Source organism: Sparus aurata, chromosome 21 (genome assembly GCF_900880675.1).
Source record: "Sparus aurata chromosome 21, fSpaAur1.1, whole genome shotgun sequence".
Taxonomy (NCBI): Eukaryota; Metazoa; Chordata; class Actinopteri; order Spariformes; family Sparidae; genus Sparus; species Sparus aurata.
Genome location: NC_044207.1, coordinates 32,109,510 through 32,133,828, shown reverse-complemented (window position 1 = coordinate 32,133,828; position 24,319 = coordinate 32,109,510). Strand labels below are relative to the sequence as shown.

The 24,319-nt window shown below is 44.2% G+C and overlaps 1 protein-coding gene and 2 long non-coding RNA genes across 4 annotated transcripts in view; 1 reads left to right on the top strand and 2 right to left on the bottom strand.

The window, feature by feature from the left end:
* Positions 1 to 1,852: 1,852 nt before the first annotated feature.
* On the bottom strand, positions 1,853 to 17,356 carry LOC115572776 (gastrula zinc finger protein XlCGF17.1-like). 2 transcript variants are annotated; one of them, XM_030403208.1, is made up of 4 exons: positions 17,052 to 17,356; positions 16,892 to 16,961; positions 5,492 to 5,648; positions 1,853 to 4,311 (listed from the first exon to the last, which is right to left on the bottom strand). In XM_030403208.1, exons 2-4 carry the CDS (start codon positions 16,919 to 16,921, stop codon positions 3,353 to 3,355), a joined length of 1,146 nt encoding a protein of 381 aa, XP_030259068.1. In that variant the 5' UTR covers positions 16,922 to 16,961; positions 17,052 to 17,356; the 3' UTR covers positions 1,853 to 3,352. The 2 variants fall into 2 exon arrangements, with proteins under 2 accessions (XP_030259068.1, XP_030259069.1); XM_030403209.1 differs by lacking the exons at positions 1,853 to 4,311; positions 5,492 to 5,648 and adding an exon at positions 14,465 to 15,709 and having other exon boundaries at positions 16,738 to 16,961; positions 17,052 to 17,335.
* LOC115572778 (uncharacterized) lies at positions 6,512 to 13,712 on the top strand. Its single transcript, XR_003982156.1, has 3 exons — positions 6,512 to 6,794; positions 8,237 to 8,329; positions 13,470 to 13,712. It is a non-coding gene; the product is annotated as an uncharacterized LOC115572778 (long non-coding RNA).
* A 4,512-nt stretch (positions 17,357 to 21,868) lies between the features above and the next one.
* LOC115572775 (uncharacterized) overlaps positions 21,869 to 24,319 on the bottom strand; it is a 3,551-nt gene continuing 1,100 nt past the window's right edge. Inside the window, exons 2-3 of the long non-coding RNA XR_003982155.1 lie at positions 22,700 to 22,778; positions 21,869 to 22,258 (exon numbers count right to left, since the gene is read on the bottom strand). This is a non-coding gene — a long non-coding RNA (uncharacterized LOC115572775). The remainder of the gene's footprint in view (positions 22,259 to 22,699; positions 22,779 to 24,319) is intronic.

The window sequence follows — 24,319 nt, the reverse complement described above, 5'->3', positions numbered from 1 at the left end:
TTGTTTTTCTTTACTGGTCGGAGAAAACAGTGTATTTTTTTATTTGATTGTTTCGTCACATCAGAGGACACAAAGTGTTTGTAGATGATTTAGTTTCATCATATTTGTTCACTTTTGTTTTCAGCGATGCTCATTTTTCTGTTAGTAAAACTGGTTTCAGCAGCAGGTGAAGTGCACCTCGTGTTGTTTTCAGAATATGATGTAGTTGTTTCACAAATAAGAACAAAAATGATCCTGTCAAAACGAAAAACAAAGAAGAAAAAGAAATAATTACATTGAAAGTTAATTCTTGAAAGATGAAACAAGTGTTAGAAGTGATCCTGGGAAAACTTCACTCGTCACAGATTGTTTGTCCTGCAGAATCTTTCTTTTCACCCGTTACATCACAAACTGAGGAGAGGAAATCATTTCGATCTCCTCTCGGGCTTCTGTGGGTGCGTCTTCAGATCGGCTCTGACCCGTCTCACCTCGGTCCAACACCGTTTCACGTCCTGATGTTTTCACACTACAGACGTCGTGTCGTCGTCTCCAGAAGTCGCTGCTTGTCGCTGGTGTTTTATCACATTAACATTTTCTTCCAGGCTCAATCAACACTATGCAACTTTGTACATTTTGCGTAGCGAGAATTTTATCTGATACACTGGTGCTAATAATTATTTCAAATGTTATATTTTTGTGTGAATGTTTTTTATTATGACATAGAGTGAGGAATTTGTTATTTGTGTAAATATATGCTAAAATGATTCAGGACTGGCTGATTTTCAGATTAAAACTCCAACATGCAAACAGCCACATTAAGTTCTATCACAATCAATCAACTGAAACCTCCAGGTTAAATATATATAAATATCTATGATAACGTCTGTGGTATGTTATTATTATAATATGCTTGCTTGTATACACGGCTCAGTGTTGCTGCCTCATAGCGATGCCAATATTTCATGTGTTTTATTGATTCTGTGGGTTTTCACTCGTTGATTAACTGAATATTTGTGTCTAGTTTCTTTGAGCTTCGACCCTTTTTACCAGTCAGGTTCTGATGGTGTAAAGAGGGCGTCTCCGGTCGTTTTACTGAATTTATTGGGAGATGATGAGCTCAGTCACATGTTGCTACAGTAGTTAACTGTTTTAATTAGTGTTTTGTGCCTTAATATAAAGTTCAGTTGTAATCACAGCCCCAGCGAGGGCGTCCGTGTTTTATTTCACAAAGATTTTCCTCGTCGTCTTCGTTCCCTCACGCCGTCTCCTCGGGTCAGAACCAGAGCAGGGCTGCTTTTTGTTTTTAAATCAGGTCCTCCAAGTAACACTCAAACACTACCAGAGTTCAGAACATCAGCCAAAAATCAGATTCTCTGACAGATGAAACCTGAACCTGTTTGTCTGCCTGGCGACAGAGAACCCTCTGCAGGTGAACTGGACTCACTCACTTGTTTTTGTCACCCGCTGTTTTATTTCTCTCCCTCCATCCAGACGGCCGCTCTGCAGCCTGTGCAGCACAGACGTGATGTATAAACAGTATTTTAAGTTATAATGTACCAGTTATTGTAATGTAACCTGTTGTCTTAGATGGCGCTGTGTGTGCTGCACAGCCTGCAGGACGACTCGCACCTCGATGTACTCTGTGGTGGTGACGTCACGTCTGCAGCCCTGCGACGCCTGAGGGACCCTGTTTGTTCACACGTGCCTGTAAATCCAAACTTAACATTTGAATAATAAAAAATTACTACAGGAACCAGAGTGTCGATGAGTCGTCTGTCACATGGAAGCAACAACACGCCGTTCAGGAAACAGCTGGAGCTTTGAATCAAGTGTTTGTTCTGCAGGTTTAACACACTCAGTGACACGCAGGCAGTTTGGGGATACATAGAATTTATTTGTTAATTAGCAGTCAACACAAACTGAGGTTCTGCAGGTCATAAACCAAAGTACTGGACACATTAAAGAAACAGTTCGCCCACACATGGAAACTGAGTCTTCATCTCCACAGAAAGATTTCTGGAGCTTCACAGCAAAAACAGCTGGAGACCAAAAAAAGGATCAATATCAAATCAGATCAATAAAAAAACAAGAATCTGAAGTGAGCAAGAACACCTGTCAGTCAGTCACCTGCATGTTTTTCATCAATACAACAAATCAAACATTTAACATTTTTGGTGTTGGAAAAAAGACTCGTTCTGTGAATCAGCAGTCTGCAGCTGTTTCATACAGGTGAGGTCAGCTAGTCTCTACAGGTGAGGTCAGCTGGCCTCTACAGGTGAGGTCAGCTGGCCTCTGCAGGTGAGGTCAGCTAGTCTCTACAGGTGAAGTCAGCTGGCCTCTGCAGGTGAGGTCAGCTAGTCTCTGCAGGTGAGGTCAGCTGGTCTCTACAGGTGAAGTCAGCTGGCCTCTGCAGGTGAGGTCAGCTGCTCTCTGCAGGTGAGGTCAGCCGGCCTCTACAGGTGAGGTCAGCTGCTCTCTACAGGTGAGGTCAGCTGGTCTCTACAGGTGAAGTCAGCTGGCCTCTGCAGGTGAGGTCAGCTGCTCTCTGCAGGTGAGGTCAGCCGGCCTCTACAGGTGAGGTCAGCTGCTCTCTACAGGTGAGGTCAGCCGACCTCTACAGGTGAGGTCAGCTGACCTCTGCAGGGGAGGTCAGCCGGTCTCTACAGGTGAGGTCAGCTGCTCTCTGCAGGTGAAGGTCAGCTGCTCTCTGCAGGTGAAGGTCAGCTGGCCTCTACAGGTGAGGTCAGCTGACCTCTACAGGTGAGGTCAGCTGAACTCTGCAGGTGAGGTCAGCCGGCCTCTACATGTGAGGTCAGCCGACCTCTGCAGTTGAGGTCAGCTGGCCTCTACAGGTGAGGTCAGCCGGCCTCTACAGGTGAGGTCAGCTGGCCTCTACAGGTGAGGTCAGCCGGTCTCTACAGGTGAGGTCAGCTGGCCTCTACAGGTGAGGTCAGCCGGCCTCTACAGGTGAGGTCAGCTGGCCTCTGCAGGTGATTAACGACCATCTAATCAACACTTCCATGTATTTAAAGTATTCAGTCAGTATCAGAACATCAAATGGATCCGTGCAGCTGGTCCGCTGTCGTCCACGTCTCTTACAGTAAATGTTCAGCTTCAGAAAAGTGTAAATAACAATAATAAGTTGACACATCTGTATTTCAGCACCAGGGTGCTGCACCATTATTCTGAAAAACAAATAGTCTGAAAAATGTCCCCAGGGAACAAAAACAAATGCCCATTATTCTGAAAATACACAGTCAGATTCAGCCCAGGTGGTTTTAGCTCCACCTCTTTGCACATATTAGGACTTCCTGTCTGGAGTCACAGATCACCTGAGGTGAGAAGGTTCAGGTCTGAGAACACGATCCGGTCTTCACGTGGTTCCTTCAGAACCCTCGGGGTAACATAAATTGATGGGCTTGGCCTCGTGAGTCTTCATGTGTCGTCGGAGCGAGTAGACGTCACTGAAGTTCTTGCTGCACTCGCTGCAGTAGTACGGCCGCTCCTCCGTGTGGTGCTTCATGTGGTTCTTCAGCGGCGTGCTCTGCAGGAAGCTCTTGTCGCAGAAGCGGCAGCTGTAGGGCTTCTCTCCGGTGTGCGTCCTCGCGTGGCGGATCAAGGATGAGGTGAAGTTGAAGCACTTCCCGCAGACGCTGCAGCGGTACGGCTTCTCGTCCGTGTGCATCCTCATGTGGGTCTCCAGGTTGTCCTTGCGGCTGAAGCACTTCCCGCAGACCGTGCAGCCGAACGGCTTCTCGCCCGTGTGGCAGCGCGTGTGCACCGCCAGGTCCAGATGCCGCGGGAAGGTTTTGCCGCAGTAATAGCAGACGTAGGCCATGACGTGCGTCTGCAGGTGGTCCAGCAGGTTCCTCCTGTCGGGCAGCAGCTGGCCGCACACGCCGCAGAAGCAGTGCTCGTCGTCGGCGTGGGCCTCCGCGTGGTTGATCAGGGAGCCGCGGTAGCTGAACATCTTCCCACAGACTTTACAGCTCCAGAGAGAGCTGCCGCCTTCAGCCTGCTCGCTCTGAGCGGCAGCAGGAGGAGGGAGGAAGGAGGTGCTCGGCACCATGTCCTCGTCTTTCACCTCCACCTTCAGAACCTCCTCAGAGGGCACAGACTCCACCTGAGGCTGCTCGCTCTTACACTCCATAACATAGATGAAGTCTTTGGTGTCCTGCTCCATCTTTATCTGAGGAGCCTCCGCCTGAACCACAGGACCGGTCCACACCTCCTCCTCCTGCTCCTCCTCCGGCTCCTGTTTGATGGTAGGAGGCTGCAGCTGCTCCTGGTCAGGCTGCTGCTGGAGGTCGAAGCCCTCGAACTGCTGAACATCTGCAGACGGAGAGAGTCGGTTTAGTAAAACTGCAGACTGAGATACAAAGAAGAAGGATGAGGATCAGATCTCAGGACGGACTGAAGGGCTGACCTGAAGGTCACCAGGTGAGACTAACACCTGGTGTCACCGTTAGTGTCACTGAGGTGTCAGTGACACCTGGTGTTAGTCTCACCTGGTGACACTAACACCAGGTATTAGTGCACTGATCCAACCTGGTGGTTGCAGAAAAGAGCATTTTCTCCATAGACTGCCATGTCGAGGTTAGGACTCTACTATACCATGGAGGTTAAACATTTGTGAAACTTCCCTCGAGCTGAGAAAAGTGGTTCTGTGACATCATCATAATAAAAGTCTACGGGTCGAGCAGGACCACGGGGGCGGGGCCAGTGGGGAAACACGCATATTCAATGAGCTGCACAACCAGGAAGTAAACACAGACAGCAGGAAGCTCTCAGGTGAATGTGCTGGGTGGATCTTATTGATTAGGATGGACACCATCTTTATCATCCTGTCATTATTCTATACATGTACTGGTTCCGCCCACTCTGCCTCATTCTGGCTCCTCGTGACCTCATGAGTGATGTCACAGCGTCTGTCCTGTTTTTACACTCAGTGGTCAAACTTGTTCACACTCTGCTTCCTTTAATCAAGAAGCTGATTGATTGAGGTTTTAATCAATCAGAGGTGAAGCCCACAGACACGGCCATGTTTGTGTCGGTGTCTCTGGTCTTTAAAGGTTCTGATGGTTCTGACCCACAAGAGCCTGAACACACAATCTCTTTAAAAACTGTCATGATTTTTACTGTTACATCCACTGATGTGTGCACTGCTGTGTGCGCAGTGCATGATGGGAATATAAGGGCGGCTCAGCACATATTTAGCCTCCTCGTCTCCTCCTTCCTCGGCTCACATTACATGTAGGAGGGACGAGGGAAGGAGACGAGGGAAGGAGACGAGGAGGCACAAACATGATGAGTGCTCAGACTCTGATGGATCACATCTGTTTAACATCTAATTAATGATAATTTCCACTTTAACTGCAGATTCATGATGAGTGACGTCTGTTTAAATCAGACAGTTAATCGGATAATCGATCTCTCAGTTCGATTAAGGTGTAAACTCGGAGGACCGCCCTGAAGTTCGAGGTCATCGATGTTTAAAAAGCTGGTTAATTACCACGTGTGAAAGTTAGTGTGTGTTGTCTGGGTCGGTCCGGACTCTTGCCGTCCTCGGCCGGTCGGTACCGCCGGATCAGCTCCTCCTCGTGCTCCACCATCACTCTCTCCACCAGCACCAGGATCTCCTCCGCCGCCGCCGTCAACCTCTCGGTCACCAGAGTCTTCAACACCCGCAGGCTGGACATCCTGGAGCTCCAACAGCCGGGAGATCGACTCACAGTCCGCTCGGTTCGTTTCCGCTGCTCAGATCAACACCGTCACCGGGTCACTGCGGAAGTTCCGCTCACGCCTCTTCACAATAAAAGCACCCTACGTGTTTATTCTTGAACACTGTTGAAGACGTGATTTAATGGAGACCCGCTCAGCATGTGAACAGTCTCACTGTGCAGAAGTTTGTTTTGCTTTCCCTACAGATTTCTCTTCCCCTTTTGTTTTCACATAGTTTTATTAATTGCAACTGGACCGGTTCCGTTTCCATCAGTCACAAACAGCAAGAACACAGGACGAGTCATGACTTTATTCAGTCATTGAGTTTAGAATAGAAATGGACCGCTGGTTCGGTTAAACCTTGATTTCCCGCTGCCAGATGAAGCCACCCCTGCTGGAAAAAACAGCACAGCACAGACCAGAACCAAAACCAGCGCCAAAATACCACCTATGCTGGTCCAGCATAGGTGGTGTTTTGGTGCTGGTCTGTGCAGGTTTTTCCAGTAGGGATGCCCCCTCCAGTGAACCATCTCAGATGATCTTTGGTTGTGAAACATAAAAACAATATTAAAATAATGTAACTTGATTACATTCCGTTAGTACTGGAATAATAACAAAGACCAGAGAACTTAAATAAAGAATTAACTTACCCTATTTAATATATATATATTTTTTTATGTATATAGCTCCTTTTAACTCCTTTTATATATATATATATATATATATATATATATATATATATATATCCCAACAGTTTCAGAATTCACAGTAAACAGGGACAGTGTAGGATCCTGGACTGGGACTCGAACCCGCCCTGAGGTATCACTTCTGTTCCTGGGCCTCCTGCTCTACCAACTGAGCTAAACAGCTTTCAACAAATGACGACTCTCTGATTGGATCCAACTAAACCAGCAAAATATCTCCCGCCCACAGATTTATCTGACGAATCCAGGTGGTGCGTGCAAAAAGGGGCGGCCTCACTTGTTTCCCGCGTAAAATTGACGCATTTCCCTCCAAAACTGTAGATGTGTATAAAAATGGCTGAGGGATATTCACTCTGTTTGGAGCTGCTCTTCTCTGAGGACACGAACACGGTCAGTAAACTGTTCTGTACAATCTGCTTTATGTGTGCTGTTACCTGCTCAGGTGTATTCATGTCTGTGTAGGAGGTGTGCAGATCAGTTATTACCTACAGATCTCAGGTAATAAGCTCAGGTGATGTTCCTTCATGTATCAGCAGCTCCACACAGTAACTACCTCCATGTTGTCTCAGCACAGTAAGTTCCACATATGTGCGGGTTAAATGGAGCCAGCCTCCCTCTCATGACGGTGAGATTTGTTTTAGCCTCAAATGTTTCTGAAATAACTCTGAACAGAAGCTGAAGACGTCTCATTAACTGTTAACTGTTAAGTGTTGAGGTAAATTCGGCTGGAACATAATCCTCTAATTAATCCAATTAAATCCACGACGGACGTTATGTTTTGCTCGGTGCACCAAACTCCATTGTGATTTTGGTCATTTTATCTCTGCTGCGTTTATTACATGAATAATGCACAGTAAATTAAACATAGGTCACGTTCTCAAAACAGGTCGGTAGTTTCGGTAAAATCAGCGTGAAAGGTTTATCAAATGTAGGCTATGTACTCTTTAGAACGGCATGAAAGCTGTTTAGCTAACGTCTGCTGGTCAGTTTAAGTGAGTGGTTATGTTATGCTATGTTAGCTAGCTGACTTGGTTGCAGATGCACTGCAGGTTTGGAAACACGTTAGCAGCGGCTCAGCTGCCTTTATTAACGGTACTGACACCATAACGAGCTTATAAAGACGTCTGAGTCATTTAATCGTCGTGTTTTTACAGACAGGTTTGCATGTTAGCTAACGTGTGTCTGTGGGAGAGTGTTAGCATTAAGGCATTATCCTGCTGTGTAACGTTAGCTTGTTACTAGCATATTTACAGCTGAATATCTGAGTACAGCGCAGTTAGCTAACAGGCTCCATGTGTTGTGTGTAATAATGTCTCAGTATGTTAGTATGTCAGCAGCTAGAAGGTCATTTTGAGCAGCTAAAGTAGTTTAACACACAATATGCAGCCTCACTGTAGCTGCACAGAATGTATTCAGTGTGTTTGTCTCAGTTCTGGTGTAATGTGTCAATTAAATCACTGCACTGACTCCCTGTGTGTCAAAAGATAGATTTTAAAATCACATTACTCGTATTTAAAGCACTATATGTTCTCAGGAATAGTGGATTTACAGTGCAGAGTGATGTGAGACTCCTGAAGTGATGTCATGCACATGGTTACAGACTGCTATATCATTCTTTATTATGAAATTATAATCCTGTAAGAAATCCTCTTTTTACTCGATGTGTCTGAAATCTGATGACATCTTCTTTTTGTCTCTGTTACATTCAGAATATAAATATGTGTATATATATATATGTATATGTATACACACACACACACACACACACACACACACACACACACACACATGTAGTCATCAGGTTGTATTAAAGTACTTCCTCCTCTCTCCAGGTGAACAGTGGGACTTGTCTTCAGCTTCAGGTGGAACAGCTCTGACCTGTATGGTGATCAGACCTGGAGAGGAGAGACACCTGGTCCAACAAGGTCAGTGCAGTATAGGTGCAAAAATTAAAGGCAGAAAGTGTGAGAGTTGTCAGTTGCTGTTCATTAATACTTTAGGATCAGTAAATGATTCTAGAGGATAGTCGAGTCTCATTCATAGGTCATTGAATACTGACAGTTTGTGTTGGCAGAAGCCACTACAGTGTCACTGTTGGGACACTAGTCTCTCTCCCTCTTTCTCTGTTTGACTTTTAAAAAAACGAATTAAAGAGGCAAACTAATTTGCAACTTAAATGGGAAATAAAAGAGGGAAGTAAAAGTAGTATTTTTAAATGGGTTTTACTAAGTGCTATATTGTAGACAACTGGCCTTGTTTCAGTTCAGCATGGTAAATGTGTTTGGTTTACTGAGAGGAAATATAAACAGTCTGTCTGTTTAGAACACCTGCATTTATTTGATCTCATTTATATATAATATAAATGAGATCATATTTTATTTAACATGTATATCTCCACTGTTCAGCCACAACATTAAAACAACTGACAAGTGAAGTTAGCATTGATCATCTTGTTAAAATCAAATGTTCTGCTGGGAAACTTTGAGTTCTGTCATTTCTGTGGAGCCTCTTTGACAAACACCACCCACCCAAACACCGTTCAGACCAACTACACCCCCTCATGGCAAAGAACCCAAGGTGTCAAACTGGCCTCCTCATTCTCCAGATCCCAATCCAGTTGAGCATTTATTGGATGCGCCAGAACCAACTCCCATCCACGTTGGGGCCCCCGTGGATTGTTCTTGGCTCTGACTGCATCCAGTGGAAGCTCAGTTGGATTGAGATCTGGGGGATCTGGAGGCCAGGTTGACACCTTGAGTTCTTTCCCACGTTCCTCGGGTCGTTCCTGTGCAGTTTTTGCAGCGTTGCAGGCGCGTTGTCTTGCTGGGGGGGCACTGCCATCAAGGAGTGCTGCTGCCATGAGCGGGTGTACTCGGTCTGCAGCTGTGTTTGGGTGACTGGTGTTTGTCAAAGAGACATCCACATGAATGCTAGGACTCATGGTTTCACAGCCGAACATGGCATTGGAACACAATGATCCATGTTATTTATTTCACCTGTCACTGGTTCAAATGATGTCGCTCTCAGTGTGTACACATGCTAAATACTTTATGAATTAGATCAAATAAATAAATTAAGGCACTGTAGCCAGACTTGTTTATATTTCCTCTCAGTAAAACAAAACCTTATTTAAAAATACTTGTGCTTCCTTTGAACCCTGTTGGTTTTGAGCTGGAACTTATACATTTTAAATGGACAGCTTCATTAATGTAGATCCAACATTAATATTAGTCTTAATTTATTAAGGATTAGGGATTATTAATGAGGATCGTTTTCAGTTTCTAAAGTGCAACTGCGTGGTCGTGAAGTTTTTGGTTTAGAAGCGGTTCTTGTGGTCTCTTTCATGGTAGAGGTGCAACAAACTGAGCTCCAAACACCAGCAGAATGACTTGAGATGTGTTAATTTCTGTCAGCCTGTGTAAGGTTTTGCTTGTGTGGTTGTTAGTTTGTCTGTTTCCTTCTGAGTGTATAAACTATGTTGAGCAGAGCCTGGTGTTAACATTGGAGTTCGTATTCATGGTAGAAGTGCAGTGAATTGAGATCTACAACACCATCAGAACTGAGCAGAGACGTGTTGTTTTGGAGGCCTCGTTGTATAGAGCTGTTTAGGGACAAAAGTTCAGTGACAGTCATCCAGTTGTTAGTGGTCTGCCAGGCAAACCTGGTGTTATCATTGTAAGTTAAAGGTTAACTGGACCGGACTTCAGCTATCTTCAATGGCAAATGCCCGAGTGCTGTCCATCGGAGCTGTAAGGCTGTGTTTTCTATGAATGGCAGTAGTCAGGCCTTTGATCAGCTGCTGGTATTGGTAGTAGTGTATCCTACGAGCCCTTGTGCCATCCCGCCAACTTACAGGCCCCTGTTGTTACACACCTATGGTATGGTAGAATCGTGCACAAAGTGTACGTGTTTAGTTGGGCCTCGTGCCTGGCTAGGGACATGCTCAGGGCCACGGTAAAAGCTCGCCTGACGCCACTAAAGCGGCTCCGGTCTCTGCCCTCATCTGTCCATGCCGATCTCACTCGCGAGTTCAGTGTGTATGGGCGCGATGCCTTTGCTTGAGGATAATGTTGAACCTCTGTGATAAAATAAAATGAACACAATTGCAGGAATTCATTTTCTTTGCAACTGTTTGCAACAGCATCCTGCTTGATAACACCATGCAGAGATCATTACAAAGCTGTTACAGGGCCCTCGGCCTCACTGCCCAGCAGACCACTAATAACGATCTGATTGTGTTGTGGTGACATTTTTCGTTTGGAAGCAGTTGTTGTGGTTATGTTCATGGTAGAAGTGCAGCGAACTGATAGCTACAAACAGCTTGAGTTGTTGTTAGTTTGTCTGCGTTCTTCTGAGTGTATTGAAAGTTTGTTTTCAGTTCAGGTACATCTCCAGGGTTCAGAGAGTGCTTGATAAGCTTTATGAAGCCTTTGAAGTTGTTGTTTCGCTGGAGAAACATCCTCATGAAATTATTTCAGAGAGTTCAGTAATCGTGCATAGGAAATGTCCTTGTACTGTCCGTTACATTGTGAACTGTGGTCACACAGGCAATGGCAGAAGCTGGCCTTTGATCAGCTGACTGGTATTGGTAATATTGGTATCCTGTGAGTGATTGTGCGTTCAGTCTTGTGGTCTTATTCATAGTAGAAGTGCAGTGAACCAGCAGTAGAACTGACCAGAGAGATGTTAATTTGTCGTGGCTCAGGCCTGTGTTAACTGACCAACCAGAGCAGACTTAGGCCCCACCTCAAAACCCCCAGGATTCAAGGAATGTTTTCACAGCTACTGGATAAACATAAAAAAATATATACACAAAAATATACCTTGAAATAAAATGTATATAAAAATAGACTTCTTCTCAATGTCTACAAGTAATCTCTCTATGAGTCCTGCTCATAGCCCAGAAAGGTCGTTATTTAACAACCTGAGAATGAGACTCAAAAATCAGCTGTCTTTCTCCAGAATTGCTTTAAGAGTGTGTGTCTAAATTTATGATAATACGTCATATTTAATCAGTTAATATTTTGTATTAATGATATAAATCTGCAAAGTAACTTTTAACTAAATAATGATGTAAAATGTTAAATAATGTGCAGTGAAAATATTAAGATACATGTACATACACTATCAGCTAAAACATTGAAACACTAACAAGTGAAAGGAGCATTGATCATCTTGTCACAATCAAATGTTCTGCTGGAAACTCTCGAGTCCTGGCATTTATGTGGACGCCCCCTCATGGCAACAGCACTCCTTGATGGCAGTGCCCCCTGCAGGACAATGCACCTGCAGCACCGCAGAAACGGCTCAGGAATAGTCAGATGAACCTGACAAAGAACTCAAGGTGTTGAACTGGCCTTTGAATTCCTCAGATCCCAAACCAGTTGAGCATCTGTGGGATGCGCCAGAGCCAAATACCATCCATGTTGGGGCCCCCATGGATCGTCCTTGGCTCATGGTACATCCAATGGATGCTCAGTTGGTTCGAGATCTGGGGAATTCAGAGGCTCGGTTGACACTTTGAGCTCTTTGTCATGTTCCTCTGGTCGTTCCTGGGCACTTTTTGCAGTGATGCAGCTGCATTCTCCTGCAGGGTGGCAATACCATTGAGCAGTGTCTTGACATGAGCGGCCGCACTTCTGCAGCGGTGTTTGGGTGAGCAGTGCTTCTCAAACAGGCGTCCATGTGAATGCTAGGACTCAAGGTTTCCCAGCAGAACGTGACATTGTCACAAGATGATCAATGTTATTCATTTCACCTGTCATTGGTTTTAATCTTGTGGCGGATCGTTGCATGTACACATGTTAAATATTTTAAAGATGAGATCAGCAAGTGATCAGAATCAGAATCAGAAACTCCTTCATTATCCCCGCAAGTGGGGAAAATTTTATTTATTAAATGAATCTGCAAGTAACTGTTGACTAAATAATGTTGTAAAATTTAAGCTGTTAAATAATGTGCAAATAAGTTTAAAGTTGTGCCAAAAGAAATACCTTAAAATTGAAAAGTACACTACTTAAATGAACGTATAGAGTAACTGTACACTAATGTTAATGTTCAAATTTACTTCCCGTTAAATTTAATTAAAACTCCATGTAAACAAATTATGAAAATTGATTTCAGGTTAAATACAACTGAGGTAGAGACTCAAAACTCCACAAGGAAACTCAAAACCAACCAAAATAGACCCGTGTCTCTTTGTGGAGGACAAACAACTACCACAAAAACAACACATCAGCAAACACACAAACACTCTAAAACAATAAAAACCTCCACAAACACACAAAATCTCCACAAACAAACAAAAACTCCACAAAAACACAAACTCTCCACAAACAAACAAACAAAACCTCCACAAACACTCTAAAACAATAAAAACCTCCACAAACACTCTAAAACAAAACCTCCACAAACAAACAAATCTCCACAAACAAAACCTCCACAAACAAACACTCTAAAACAATAAAAATCTCCAGAAACAAACAAAAACTCCACAAAAACACAAAATCTCCACAAACAAACAAACAAACAAAACCTCCACAAACAAACACTCTAAAACAATAAAAATCTCCACAAACAAACAAATCTCCACAAACACACAAAATCTCCACAAACACACAAAACCTCTACAAACAAACAAAACCTCCACAAACAAACAAAAACTCCACAAAAACACAAAATCTCCACAAACAAACAAACAAACAAAACCTCCACAAACAAACACTTTAAAACAATAACAATCTCCACAAACAAACAAACAAACAAAACCTCCACAAACAAACACTTTAAAACAATAACAATCTCCACAAACAAACAAACAAACAAAACCTCCACAAACAAACAAAACCTCCACAAACACACAAACACTCTAAACAAACAAAACCTCCACAAACAACAAAACCTCCACAAACACACAAAACCTCCACAAACACACAAAACCCTCCACAAACACACAAAACCTCATTAAACACAAAACCTCTAAAAATGATAAAAAGCCCCCACAAACACACAAAACCTCCACAAAGAGACATGAAACTACCACTGCTCCTCTTTTTCTCCCTGCAGGTGATGGACGAGAAAAACCCTGGAGACGAGCCACAACAGGAGCCTGAAGCAGCAGGACACCCGAGTATCCGAGTATCTGAGTATCTGAGTATCTGAGTATCCGAGTATCTGAGTATCCGTCTTCTGATGACGACTCCTTCAGGTCGTGCAGGTGTTTGTTGACTCTGGTTCACCTGCTCACAGACAGTCAGCACTGTTGTCTTTACTGGCTATTTACATAATAAAACCTTCTTTTGAATTACACTCTGTTGTGCTTTTAATTCGTGTTGAGTCTAATGTCTCCTCTCAGCAGCATCGTCAGAGCTTTAACTAAACTAGTGCACTGCCTGTAGGAAACATGTATTCCTATAGAAAAGTGGGAGGTTCAGTAGCTTTTTCATGGATGGCCAAATGAGGCTGTTTGAAGGTGGGACATCAAGGATATAATTGGCTGTTTTTGACTATTTTTAATTTTACCATTATATTTCACCTTAAAAACTATTTACCTTGCCTTGTTTGGTGTCACTATTTTCAGCACAACCTCACATGTGTGACTGTACAGTTATTTTTTCATTTTGATAAACTATTAACACAGTGGACCTAAAATCACAAAAAAACATAAAATCAGAGTAGGAAAAAGTTAGATTATACTGTGAAAACCACAAATATGCTTAACGAACCATTTTCATTACTTATAGTGCAAATATAAATTGTTTGTTAAATTTTTGCATAAGTGTTTGAAATTAGCAAAGTTCTATGTAACTATTTACATTTACAAACAGGTGCAGAAATGGTTGATAAGCTGCAGATGTTAACAAGAAATTTTAGAAATGTTGTTTAAATCTGTATGATTATAGCGGGACCAGAACTGGACTTTTGAGGTGTGTTTGTTTATATCAGCCATTAGTACATTTTTTAAACGTCGACAGTCTTGATACAAATACCTTCAATTTTATCCAGGCTAGTAGCAGGACTATGAATGGCAACGTTAAAGAAGAAATCCACCATGACAGCTGTGATATAAACACCAGGTCAACTTCTTTAATGTGAACATAATTATTCACAACATATTCTAATATTCATGACAGGAACAGCAAATTCATCTGTGTGAAATAAACACACAGGAGGTTGAATGTCAGAAGGCCACAGGTGATGAGATTCAGCTGGGATTAAAGATCCACATCTGTTCCCACATCAGGATTTCCCGTCTGTAAACAGATGACCATGAAATTAAAGAATAAAGAATCAAACTCCAGGTTCCAGGTCTTTCTTTCAGGCTCCAGGAAGGAACATAAACGGATTATTTCAGGATTTGTTCGCGTCGTGAGTCTTCATGTGTCGTCGGAGCACGTAGAGGTTGCAGAAGCTCCTCCTACACTTGCTGCAGTAGTATGGCCGCTCCTCCGTGTGGTGCTTCATGTGGTTTTTGAGCGGCGTGCTGAGCAGGAAGCTCTTGCCGCAGACGTTGCATTTGAAAGGCTTCTCTCCGGTGTGCGTCCTCAGGTGTTTCTTCATGTCTGAGCTGCTGGCGAAGGTTTTGAAGCAGAAGCGGCAGCTGAAGGGCTTCTCTCCGGTGTGCGTCCTCGAGTGGCGGATCAAGGCTGACCTGAAGTTGAAGCACTTCCCACAGACGCTGCAGTGGAACGGTTTCTCACCCGTGTGCGTCCTCATGTGCATCACCAGGTTGCCGCTGCGGGTGAAGCTCTTCCCGCAGACTTTACAGATAAACGGCCTCTCGCCCGTGTGGCAGCGCGTGTGATCCTTCAGCTCATTGCGGTTCCGGCAGCTTTTGCCGCAGGACTGGCAGACGTGGCGCTTGATGTGTGTCTGCAGGTGTTCCAGCAGGTGCTTTCCATCAGGAATTGGTTGGCCGCACACACCGCACAGGAGGTTGTCGTTGTCGGCGTGGGTCTCTACATGGTTTATCAAGAAGCCATGGTAGCTGAATGTCCTCCCACAAACTTTACAAGAAGTGCTGTCGGCACCAGTGTCTACGTTCTGATCGGCAACATGAGGAGGGAGGTCCACCTGAGGAGCGTCAGAGGAAGTGCTCGGCAGGACGTCCTCGTCCACCTTAACATCCTCCACCTGAAGGTCGTAGGTGAAGTCTTTGGTGTCCTGCTCCACCTTCATCTGAAGATCCTCAGCCTGAACCTCAGGACCGGTCCACACCTCCTCCTGCTCCTGTTTGATGGGAGGAGGCTCCAGCTGTTCCTGGTCAGGCTGCTGCTGGAGATAGAAGCCTTCAAACTGCTGAACATCTGCAGATGAAAAGAGTCGGTTTTAGTAAAACTGCAGATTAAAGTGGTTAAATAGTCCCTGTTCAGGAAGTGGCCTGGTGACGGGGCAGTTCAGTGTTCTCACGTGCGATGTTTATCCGCACTCTCCACGATCGAGCTTCAATAAATGTTTCAGTGAAGACATCCAAGTCTCCTGAGAATTATTCAGAAAGGAGTTGACCTGTTCTGGAACATTTCAGGATCGCACGATGTCTTTGTTTGATGGGATTATGAGATATGAATGCATCTGTAAGTATAATGGATTCCAAAACAGAAAGTTGTTCTTTTAACAGTCAGATTACTGGACATTAGTTAAATCCAGTGTCTGTGTGTTTGAATTGAGGTGAAGCTCTGAGTGAACTCAGCACTCAGCAGAGGTTCTGGTTCTGGTTCTGTCTCCTCTCTGTAACCTACATTCATGAAGTAAAGTCAGGTTCCCTCCAGCTCCAGTCAGCAGAACAGAACCTGGAGGTCCGCTCTGGATCACTGCTGCACTCAGGCTGATCAACAGAGTGAAGAGAAATCACCTTTTAATCCCACAAGTTACAAAGTAATCTCTGAGCTCTGCTCCTGTCGGATCAGAACAGAACCTGATAAAACTCCAGGTGTTTGTTCCTGCGACACGTTAAACTTTACCTGAAGGTTCAATATTTTCAGCTGCTGTACATTCGTTTAAACACCGGGTCATCACCGGTTTGAACAGATGAACTTAAACTAAACTAACTATAGCATGTATGTAATCTAGATGCACGAACAATCACAACTGCGAACTGTTCCTTTAACTCTCATACAGACACAGTTTGTTCACACATCACAGCAGGATGTTGTATTCCTGAGATTCAGTCATGATTCACCTCAACAGTTTCAGTATCTGTGTCGTCACTTTAATAATTCTGTTATAAAACACGTGTGAGTTTTCTGCAGAGTCAACAGGAAGAAATGTGACTCAGCAGGTTTCATGTTGCTGACTCAGTCCAAACATCATCATCATCATCATCATCAGACTGGACCTGTGAGTGTGCAGCTCTCCGTTGGTTCTGTGTCCGGACTCTTGCCGTCCTCGGCCGGTCGGTACCGCCGGATCAGCTCCTCCTCGTGCTCCACCATCACTCTCTCCACCAGCACCAGGATCTCCTCCGCCGCCGCCGTCAACCTCTCGGTCACCAGAGTCTTCAACACCCGCAGGCTGGACATCCTGGAGCTCCAGCAGCAACAACGACTCGGTTCGTTTCCGCTGCTCAGATCAACACCGTCACTGGGTCACTGTGGAAGTTCCGCTCACACCTCTTCACAATAAAAGCATGACTCAAAAACATGTGGTTACCTGCAGACACCAGCAGGTGGAGTCAGAGTCCTGTCTGTGTTGTTCCTGTCTGGTTACTGATCAAGCGAGACGAACCTCAGTCCAACAGAAACAACAACTTATAATTATTCTCAAGAGATGTAAATATATTCAGCACTGCCCTCCATGACAAGAAATAAGTTGACTGAGTTTATTGGTTTCTTTTAATCACGTGATCAAGTCAAACTCAGAAAAACAGAAAAAGTGACCTATTTGACTTTTTAAGTTAAAAAACGACATGAGTCATAACTGTAATATTCACAGTTTGGACTAATTATGACTTTTAAAGTCAACATTATGCGAGAAAAGCTCATTTTCCCGATTATGCCAGTGAATAAGTTGTATTATAACAGTTATTATTATTATTATTATTATTATTATTATTATTATTATTATTATAGTTTAAACTTCTACTGAAGAAACATGTAAATTACTTGTAAAGAAACTTCTTTACAGTGTGGTAATTTTGCCTTTACTTAGTAATATTTGTAATACTTGTAACACAGTACTTACAGTGGTATGAGTACTCTTACCGAGGTAAAGTAACGGAGTACTTCTTCCCCCTCAGACCCCGACGCGCGCTCCCGCCGCTCCTGTGTCGGCGGCGCGCCGGGTCGCGGGCTCGTGCCCGGGTCTGCCGGGGGACGGGAGCGGCGGGAGCGGCGCGGCGGCGGCAGAGTGAGGGGCAGCCAGCCGCACACACACCGACCACACCGGGAGTCCGCTCACTTCCAGCGGCTCACACGGGCTCTAACAGCGGCTTCTAGCTGGACATTGAGGGGCAGGAAGGAACCGGACTCCTCGGCTGTCCCGGACGCGGGTTTGTTGGAAGTTTAAAGCCCGCTAAGCTAACCTGGAGAGCGGAACAATGAGGGAGAGCCAGCCGGGCTACCGGACCGCCGCCGGCTGCCTCAGCTAGCGGCTAGCTAGAAACCACCGGGCGGGGAAAGCGACGGAAGTCCCTCATGACGGATTATAAACCGACTTTTAACGCTTTGTCGCGCCGTTTGAACACTTAAACCCTCGTTTCCAGAGTTAACGGTCACTTCTGGAGGGATTCTTTGACACAGAACAAGTTTGTTCCCGGTTGGATATGGAGACCGACTCGGTGGCAGGCGACGTGGACTCTCTGCACGGCGGACTGAGCCTCCTGGACCCCCTGGTGGACCGGATCCTGGTGGACACCGTGTCACAGCAGCAGGGATGGCTCCGAGTTTACGGTAAGAGCAGCAGACAGTCACGGGGGTCGGTACTGACCCAACAAGCCCTCCGGTCTCAGTAACAGAGTCAGCATGTAGTCTGAGGAGTTGTTACCGTGTGGAGAGCCAGGTACCGGCCGGGCCAAGGCCGAGGTCACGGCGGCCACCGGCCGGCCGGCTGGGAGGAAACCGGAGCTGTGTGTGTGTGTGTGTGTGTGTGTGTGTGTGTGTGTGTGTGTGTGTGTGTGTGTGTTCACTGTCACAGAACTCCTCCAGCTTTCAGTCTCAGAGGTCAGAGGTCAGCACCTCCTCACCTCCAGCTGGGTTCTGGGTGTCCTGGAGGTTTGGACCCAAAGACCCTCTGGTTTAAGCATTAGGGTTAAACTCCTGAACCATCAGGTCCGAAACAGGAAGAACTCCAGGTTCTAGTTGCGACCCAATGAGTCCTGACTGTCTGAGACCAGCTGAATGAATCAGAGATCCAGTTACTGATCCACCAAATCATGTTGGACTAAAATATGTAATCAGCTGATTTCAGTGATTTTATTCAGTATTGAGATATTCCACAGGTTATAGATGATAATGAATGGATATTATCTGATTACATTAAATGGATTTAAGTCAAAGGTGAACGTGTGTTCCCTGATGAGGAGCTGCTCATTTAAAGATCACATCCCAGAGGAGAGAGAACCCGTGATGTTCTGGACATCATCGGACCAGCTGAGTGAACTGTTAAACACCAGAGACACTGTGAGGAGCTCAGAGTGGATCAGAACCACATCAACACTGTTTGTATCCATCACAGTTCATCATCAGAGTGAATCAGGCTCAGACACATTTCCTTTCATGGAGGAGGTTCTGATCCGTTTCCCGTCTCTCCTCCCAACATTTATGATCTTTAAGTTTTGCAGTGTTGAGTTAAACTTTCGGAGTACTGCAGCAGCTCATACGATGAGACAGCCGTCGTCTGCGGTACTGATCAGCTGTTTCCCATCACGACCCGACCCACTTTACCCAGGACGCAGCACTCAGACTGTTCTGTGCAGCCAAATGAATGTCAAATCAATATGGAGAGCTTTCCTCCATTGACCTTGAGTCCTTAATATCCTTAAAGTTTCACACGTCTGACTCAGACTGTTTCCCATCACAGTAAATCACTCGGCTGCGTGCAGGTTGTTGTGTTTCTGTTCGTTCAGCTCTGCAGAGAATGAATGAGCTCTCAGTGACGTGTCGTGAGTCATAGCAGATGAAGTGATGTAAAGTTCCCTCACGGACTGATACCTGCTATTATTAGCTGAAAAGTGACCACAACAATAAATCATCTAGCAGAATAATCGCTGGTTATCTCCGTTGATCAGTTAGTTAACTAATTGTTTCAGGTCTAATTGATTGATCCAGTCAGTGAGAGCTGTTCATACAGTTGTGTGAGCCAGAGAGTGAAACAGGACTTCAGGTTGACACGTTTCTCTCAGAACAGAAAATCAAGACTGGAAAACTTCACATACACGCAATAACATCCAAGGAAGTTGTTGTAATTTGTTCCCACGCACCCTGAACGCAGCGCTGGTATCTGTGGAAGCAGGACTCTGTCAGGATGTTTGCTCTGCCTCCCTCCCTCCCTCCCTCCCCCCCCGGCGTTGGCAGAGTGTGATGTCAGCAGCCGGTTTGTGCCGGTGATCTCACCCGGCTGGACTCCGGCTCTGGCATCAGATCCTCGCAGCCGTCCACGGCTCACATACCTCAAATAGATTCAACAATGGCTGGTGCTGCGGTGCCTTCAGGACCTCCTCACTGCGTACAGACGTACACATGAGGTGTGTTCAGTCACATTCATACTTTATTTAGCTGCCAGTGTTGAGTCAGAGAGGCTGAGGTCAGCTTCCTGCATCAGCAGCAGGTCAGAGATGAGCTCATCACGTCAGCTGATTGACTGCAGGAGGGCGAGGTTCATGGTTGTCTTTATTTATTTTTATTTTGAACAATACACGCATTCATGCTTCTGGATTTCAACACTTCATAAGAATAACATGCTGACAGAGAAAAACAAGACAAGGAGAGGAGTTTGATTTGATTATAATTCTATGAGGAGATATTTAATTATCTTCCTTCTATAAAGAGAAAGTTGTCAGAGTTTGAAGAGGTCCTGTTCAGCCTGTGGATGTGGATGGTTCTGGTCCAGTGTTTCTGCTGGTTGTGATACTGGAGACACTGTTCCATGTTCACATGAAGATTATTTTAACTTGGTTTGTGTTTCTGTGTCGGTGGGATGAAATACGATTTAAATATATTTAACAGTTTCTTCCCTCTGACAGACGGGACTTTACAATCTTTGAAAGTCATCACAGCTGAAACTTGCGTATCTGTTGCCACGACGACGGTGAAGTAAACTGTACAAACACTGCGTTCTTGTCGGCACCAGGTGTGGTTTTACATCCTGGATGATGTTGTATTGCAGTAACAGGTGAGGATGCATCAGTATAGAAGTTCTGGGCTGATACTTGACCGATGCCGATACATGTTTGGATTTGTTATAGTTAGTGATTTTGCGGTGCGATGGTATCAGACAGCTTATCTGGTTTTATGATCGTCAGCCTTTAAAAATCCACTGTCACCATCTAGATGTTCGCTGCTGGTGATAATCTGAAGCTCTCTCCAGCTTTGATCAGAGTCAGATGTGTCAGACGGATTCTAGAGAACGCTGCAGGATGTGTTTAGCCTAGCTTAGCACAAATACTGGAAGCGGAGGGAAACTGCTAGCCTAGCTCCACCACAAGAATCATTTACACAAGAATTCCTCTGAGTTTGATCTTCTGGCTGAATCTGTGATCACCTCCAGCTTTGATAATCAGCCCGCTGATCTCCAGAGTGACTCTGAGCCTGTTGCTGTTGTTTTAATCCGTCTCTGCCGGCTCACTGGAAGCATCGACAAAGAGTTTTATCCAGAGAAAGGCAGCTTTATATAAGCCTATTAAAGCTGACCGCAGACACACCATTCACCCTTTTTTCTCCTGGCCCCCCCGCTGAGCGTGAGCAGTCATCATTCAGACGTTAAGTCGGCTCAGTCACATGACGACATATGTTTTATATTTTCATCGCCTGACTGATTTAATCCTGAGCCGTGACGTGTTCAGTCAGATTGAATATGAAGTGTGTGTGATGACAGACCAGCTGACCAGGACAGGAAAGAGTTAGGGTCATTATTGTGATTGTGATTTTGTTTAAAACAAACAATCGTCTTCACTGGCAATTATTTTCTCGTTTAATTGATTAGTTGTTTGGTCTGCAGAAGAAAGACAGCAGGAAGTATTCACATTTATCAGAGAATTTAGAGACGGTGTTAACTCGCCACCAACAAAACTCTGTTCAGTTTCTATGAGAGTATTCACAGAATTCACATTTTCTATTTTCATTCTGCGAGTGTGAAGTCTTTATAAGTTCCGCTTTCATTTGTCAGTTTACCGTCATACAGCTGGAAATAAGACAAGAGAAGATTCACATGTAACAAGCTGCAACTGGACAATTGAGACTTTTATTTTCCTAAAAGAATGCTTAATTTCGAAGGTACTTAACTGATTCAATTGCTTGTTGAAATAGCTGGTGATTAATTTAATGGTCGATAACTGATTGATCACCGTTGTATCATGTAGAGAAACTGTAGGGCTGCAAACAGCATTCATTCATTCATTATGTAAGAAGTGAGTGAGTGATTAATCATCTGTGTCGATATAAGACGTGCTGCATCCGTCTGTTCCTCTGAAGAGGCTCCAGCTTCCTGCCGAGGGTCAGAGGTCGGGATGGAAGGCTTCCCTCCATCTGTCCGGCAGCCTGCAGGTGTTTGAACTGACGGCAGGATGAGACGCTGCATGCTGAGGTTCTCAGCCGTCGTATTGGACGGGGATTGTGGGAGTTTGTTGTCTGGAGGCCAATTCACACCTGAGATTGCTGCTGGACTGAAGCCAGGCCGACGTCTGCTTCATGTTTCCTGTGTGGCTGCATGTGTGAAAGAAGCAGATATTCACTCCACAAAAACAGCATCTGCTGCAGATTCAGAATTTATTTGCTCTGTGAAACAGCCTTTAAAGTCCTTAAAATGTCTTAATTTAGCTTTAAGAGGCTTTAAATTGTTCAACATTCCCCCTCAGTACAGTAATGAAACAGTCGGGAGCATCTTGATTCTGAGTCGTTCCCAACCTGGAAAACAGAAAACACATAATTCTGATGCTAAAAAGATTTCGTCAGACTTTGTTTTATGATCCATCCATTTGAAAACTGTCTTGTTCATTAATTTCTCTCTGATTCAAAATGCAAAATGCAAAAGGGTAAAATAATTAATTATATATCTTCCTGGAACAAGTTTAACCCTCGATATGATGAAACAGCTGAGAGTGGTGTGATTTTTATTTTGTCACAATTTTATGTGATTAATCTTACTGTGTGCTGTTTATTTTGGGTCATTCTGTTCCAACTCAGTCAACATTCAGAACGTTTCCTGGCTCATGTCATTAATTTCCTCAAAAAAATAAATTAAAAAATATGTCAAAACCTTGCAAAATACATACAGACCCAAAAACCAAACTAGTAAGCTGTAACTTGCACATTGCTGAAAATAAATGAAAAACAGGCTCAGTGGGTGTCACAGAAAAATAGAGAACCTTGAAGTCTGAAGTGAGTTCAGACATTAATATCTGCACTAGTCTTCACTTTGTTGAACCAAGTGTGGGTGACTTTGTTGTTAACATGAGTAACAGATGTTTGTTTTTATGACATTTTAGTGCAAATTAAGTAAATAGTTAAATAAGTTAAACAGAGTAGTCCTTCTGGTGAGGGCAGTGATGTTCAGTCTACTGGTCGACTAATCGGCACATTGCTCCATGAACAGGTAGATAATGTCAGTGGGTTCAGGTCCGTGTGGTCTGCAGGACAATGGAGGCTGATCACTGGAGGAAATGGAAAGTTCCTTCCAGGCCCGGCTGTTATCAGGACGAGAGGGGCGTTGAGACAGGATTTCCCCTCTGAAACAAAGTCGAGCTTCTCTGGACAAAAATAAGTTGATGTCTATTTCAGGACACACGGTGGAAAAACACGGGAGGGGTGTCTTTTATTTCAGGGATCCACTGGGATCACAGTGATCCACTGGGATCACAGTGATCCACTGGGATCACAGTGATCCGGTCTGCATTCTGTTCAGGCCGCTGCAGGTTTTATTTTTGACCACTGACGACTAATCAGACAGTCGCTTTCATACATGTTTGTCTGGAAAGTAAAAAAGAAATGTATTCAGGACTTTTGCCAAGAACCTCAGATAAATATTTATTCCACAGAGAATAAGATGACATCATCAAGTAGAGACCGATACTGGATTATGGTGTCTGATGTTGTGGTAATCAGAAATATGGAACGGGGCCAGCATATTTTATACTTTAAGAAAATAAACGTTATGGTCTAAAATGAATCAGTGCACTGGAACAGTAAACTTCACTGATAACGTAATCATCATAAATTATCACAAACATCTATTTCTGCATTATGATCTCTCCAGAAGAGTTTTTATGGGCCAGCAGATATTTATTGGCTCTAATTTACTTTGGGATAACAAAACAATTCTGAGCTGTAAGTTGCATCTTTCCTGGACCCGATGAAAAACAGGCTCCATAGGTATCATGCAAAGATAGAAACCTTGAAGTCAACACAATACAAATATCTAAAACCACTAAATGTTATATTGCAGCCATTGCAAAGTACCACAAATGTGCTATTTTGACAAATTGTTAAATAACGATAATGTAATACAATCTAATGGAAAATAAGATGTTGATGTTGGTAATGTGTTGACTTTTTTAATCTTTGTGTGATACCTACTGAGCCTGTTTTTCATTGAGATCAGGACGTTTGCAAATAGATAGTTACATGTTTTTGTAGCATTTTACGTGTCAGTAAGTTTTAACGTGAATGTTTTCATGACGTGAACTGGAACTGAACTCTTCTGGGTGAGTTGCTCATCTCGTCTTCTTCTCCGTCTCTCCGTTCACTCGCTGCTCCACAAACTGATCT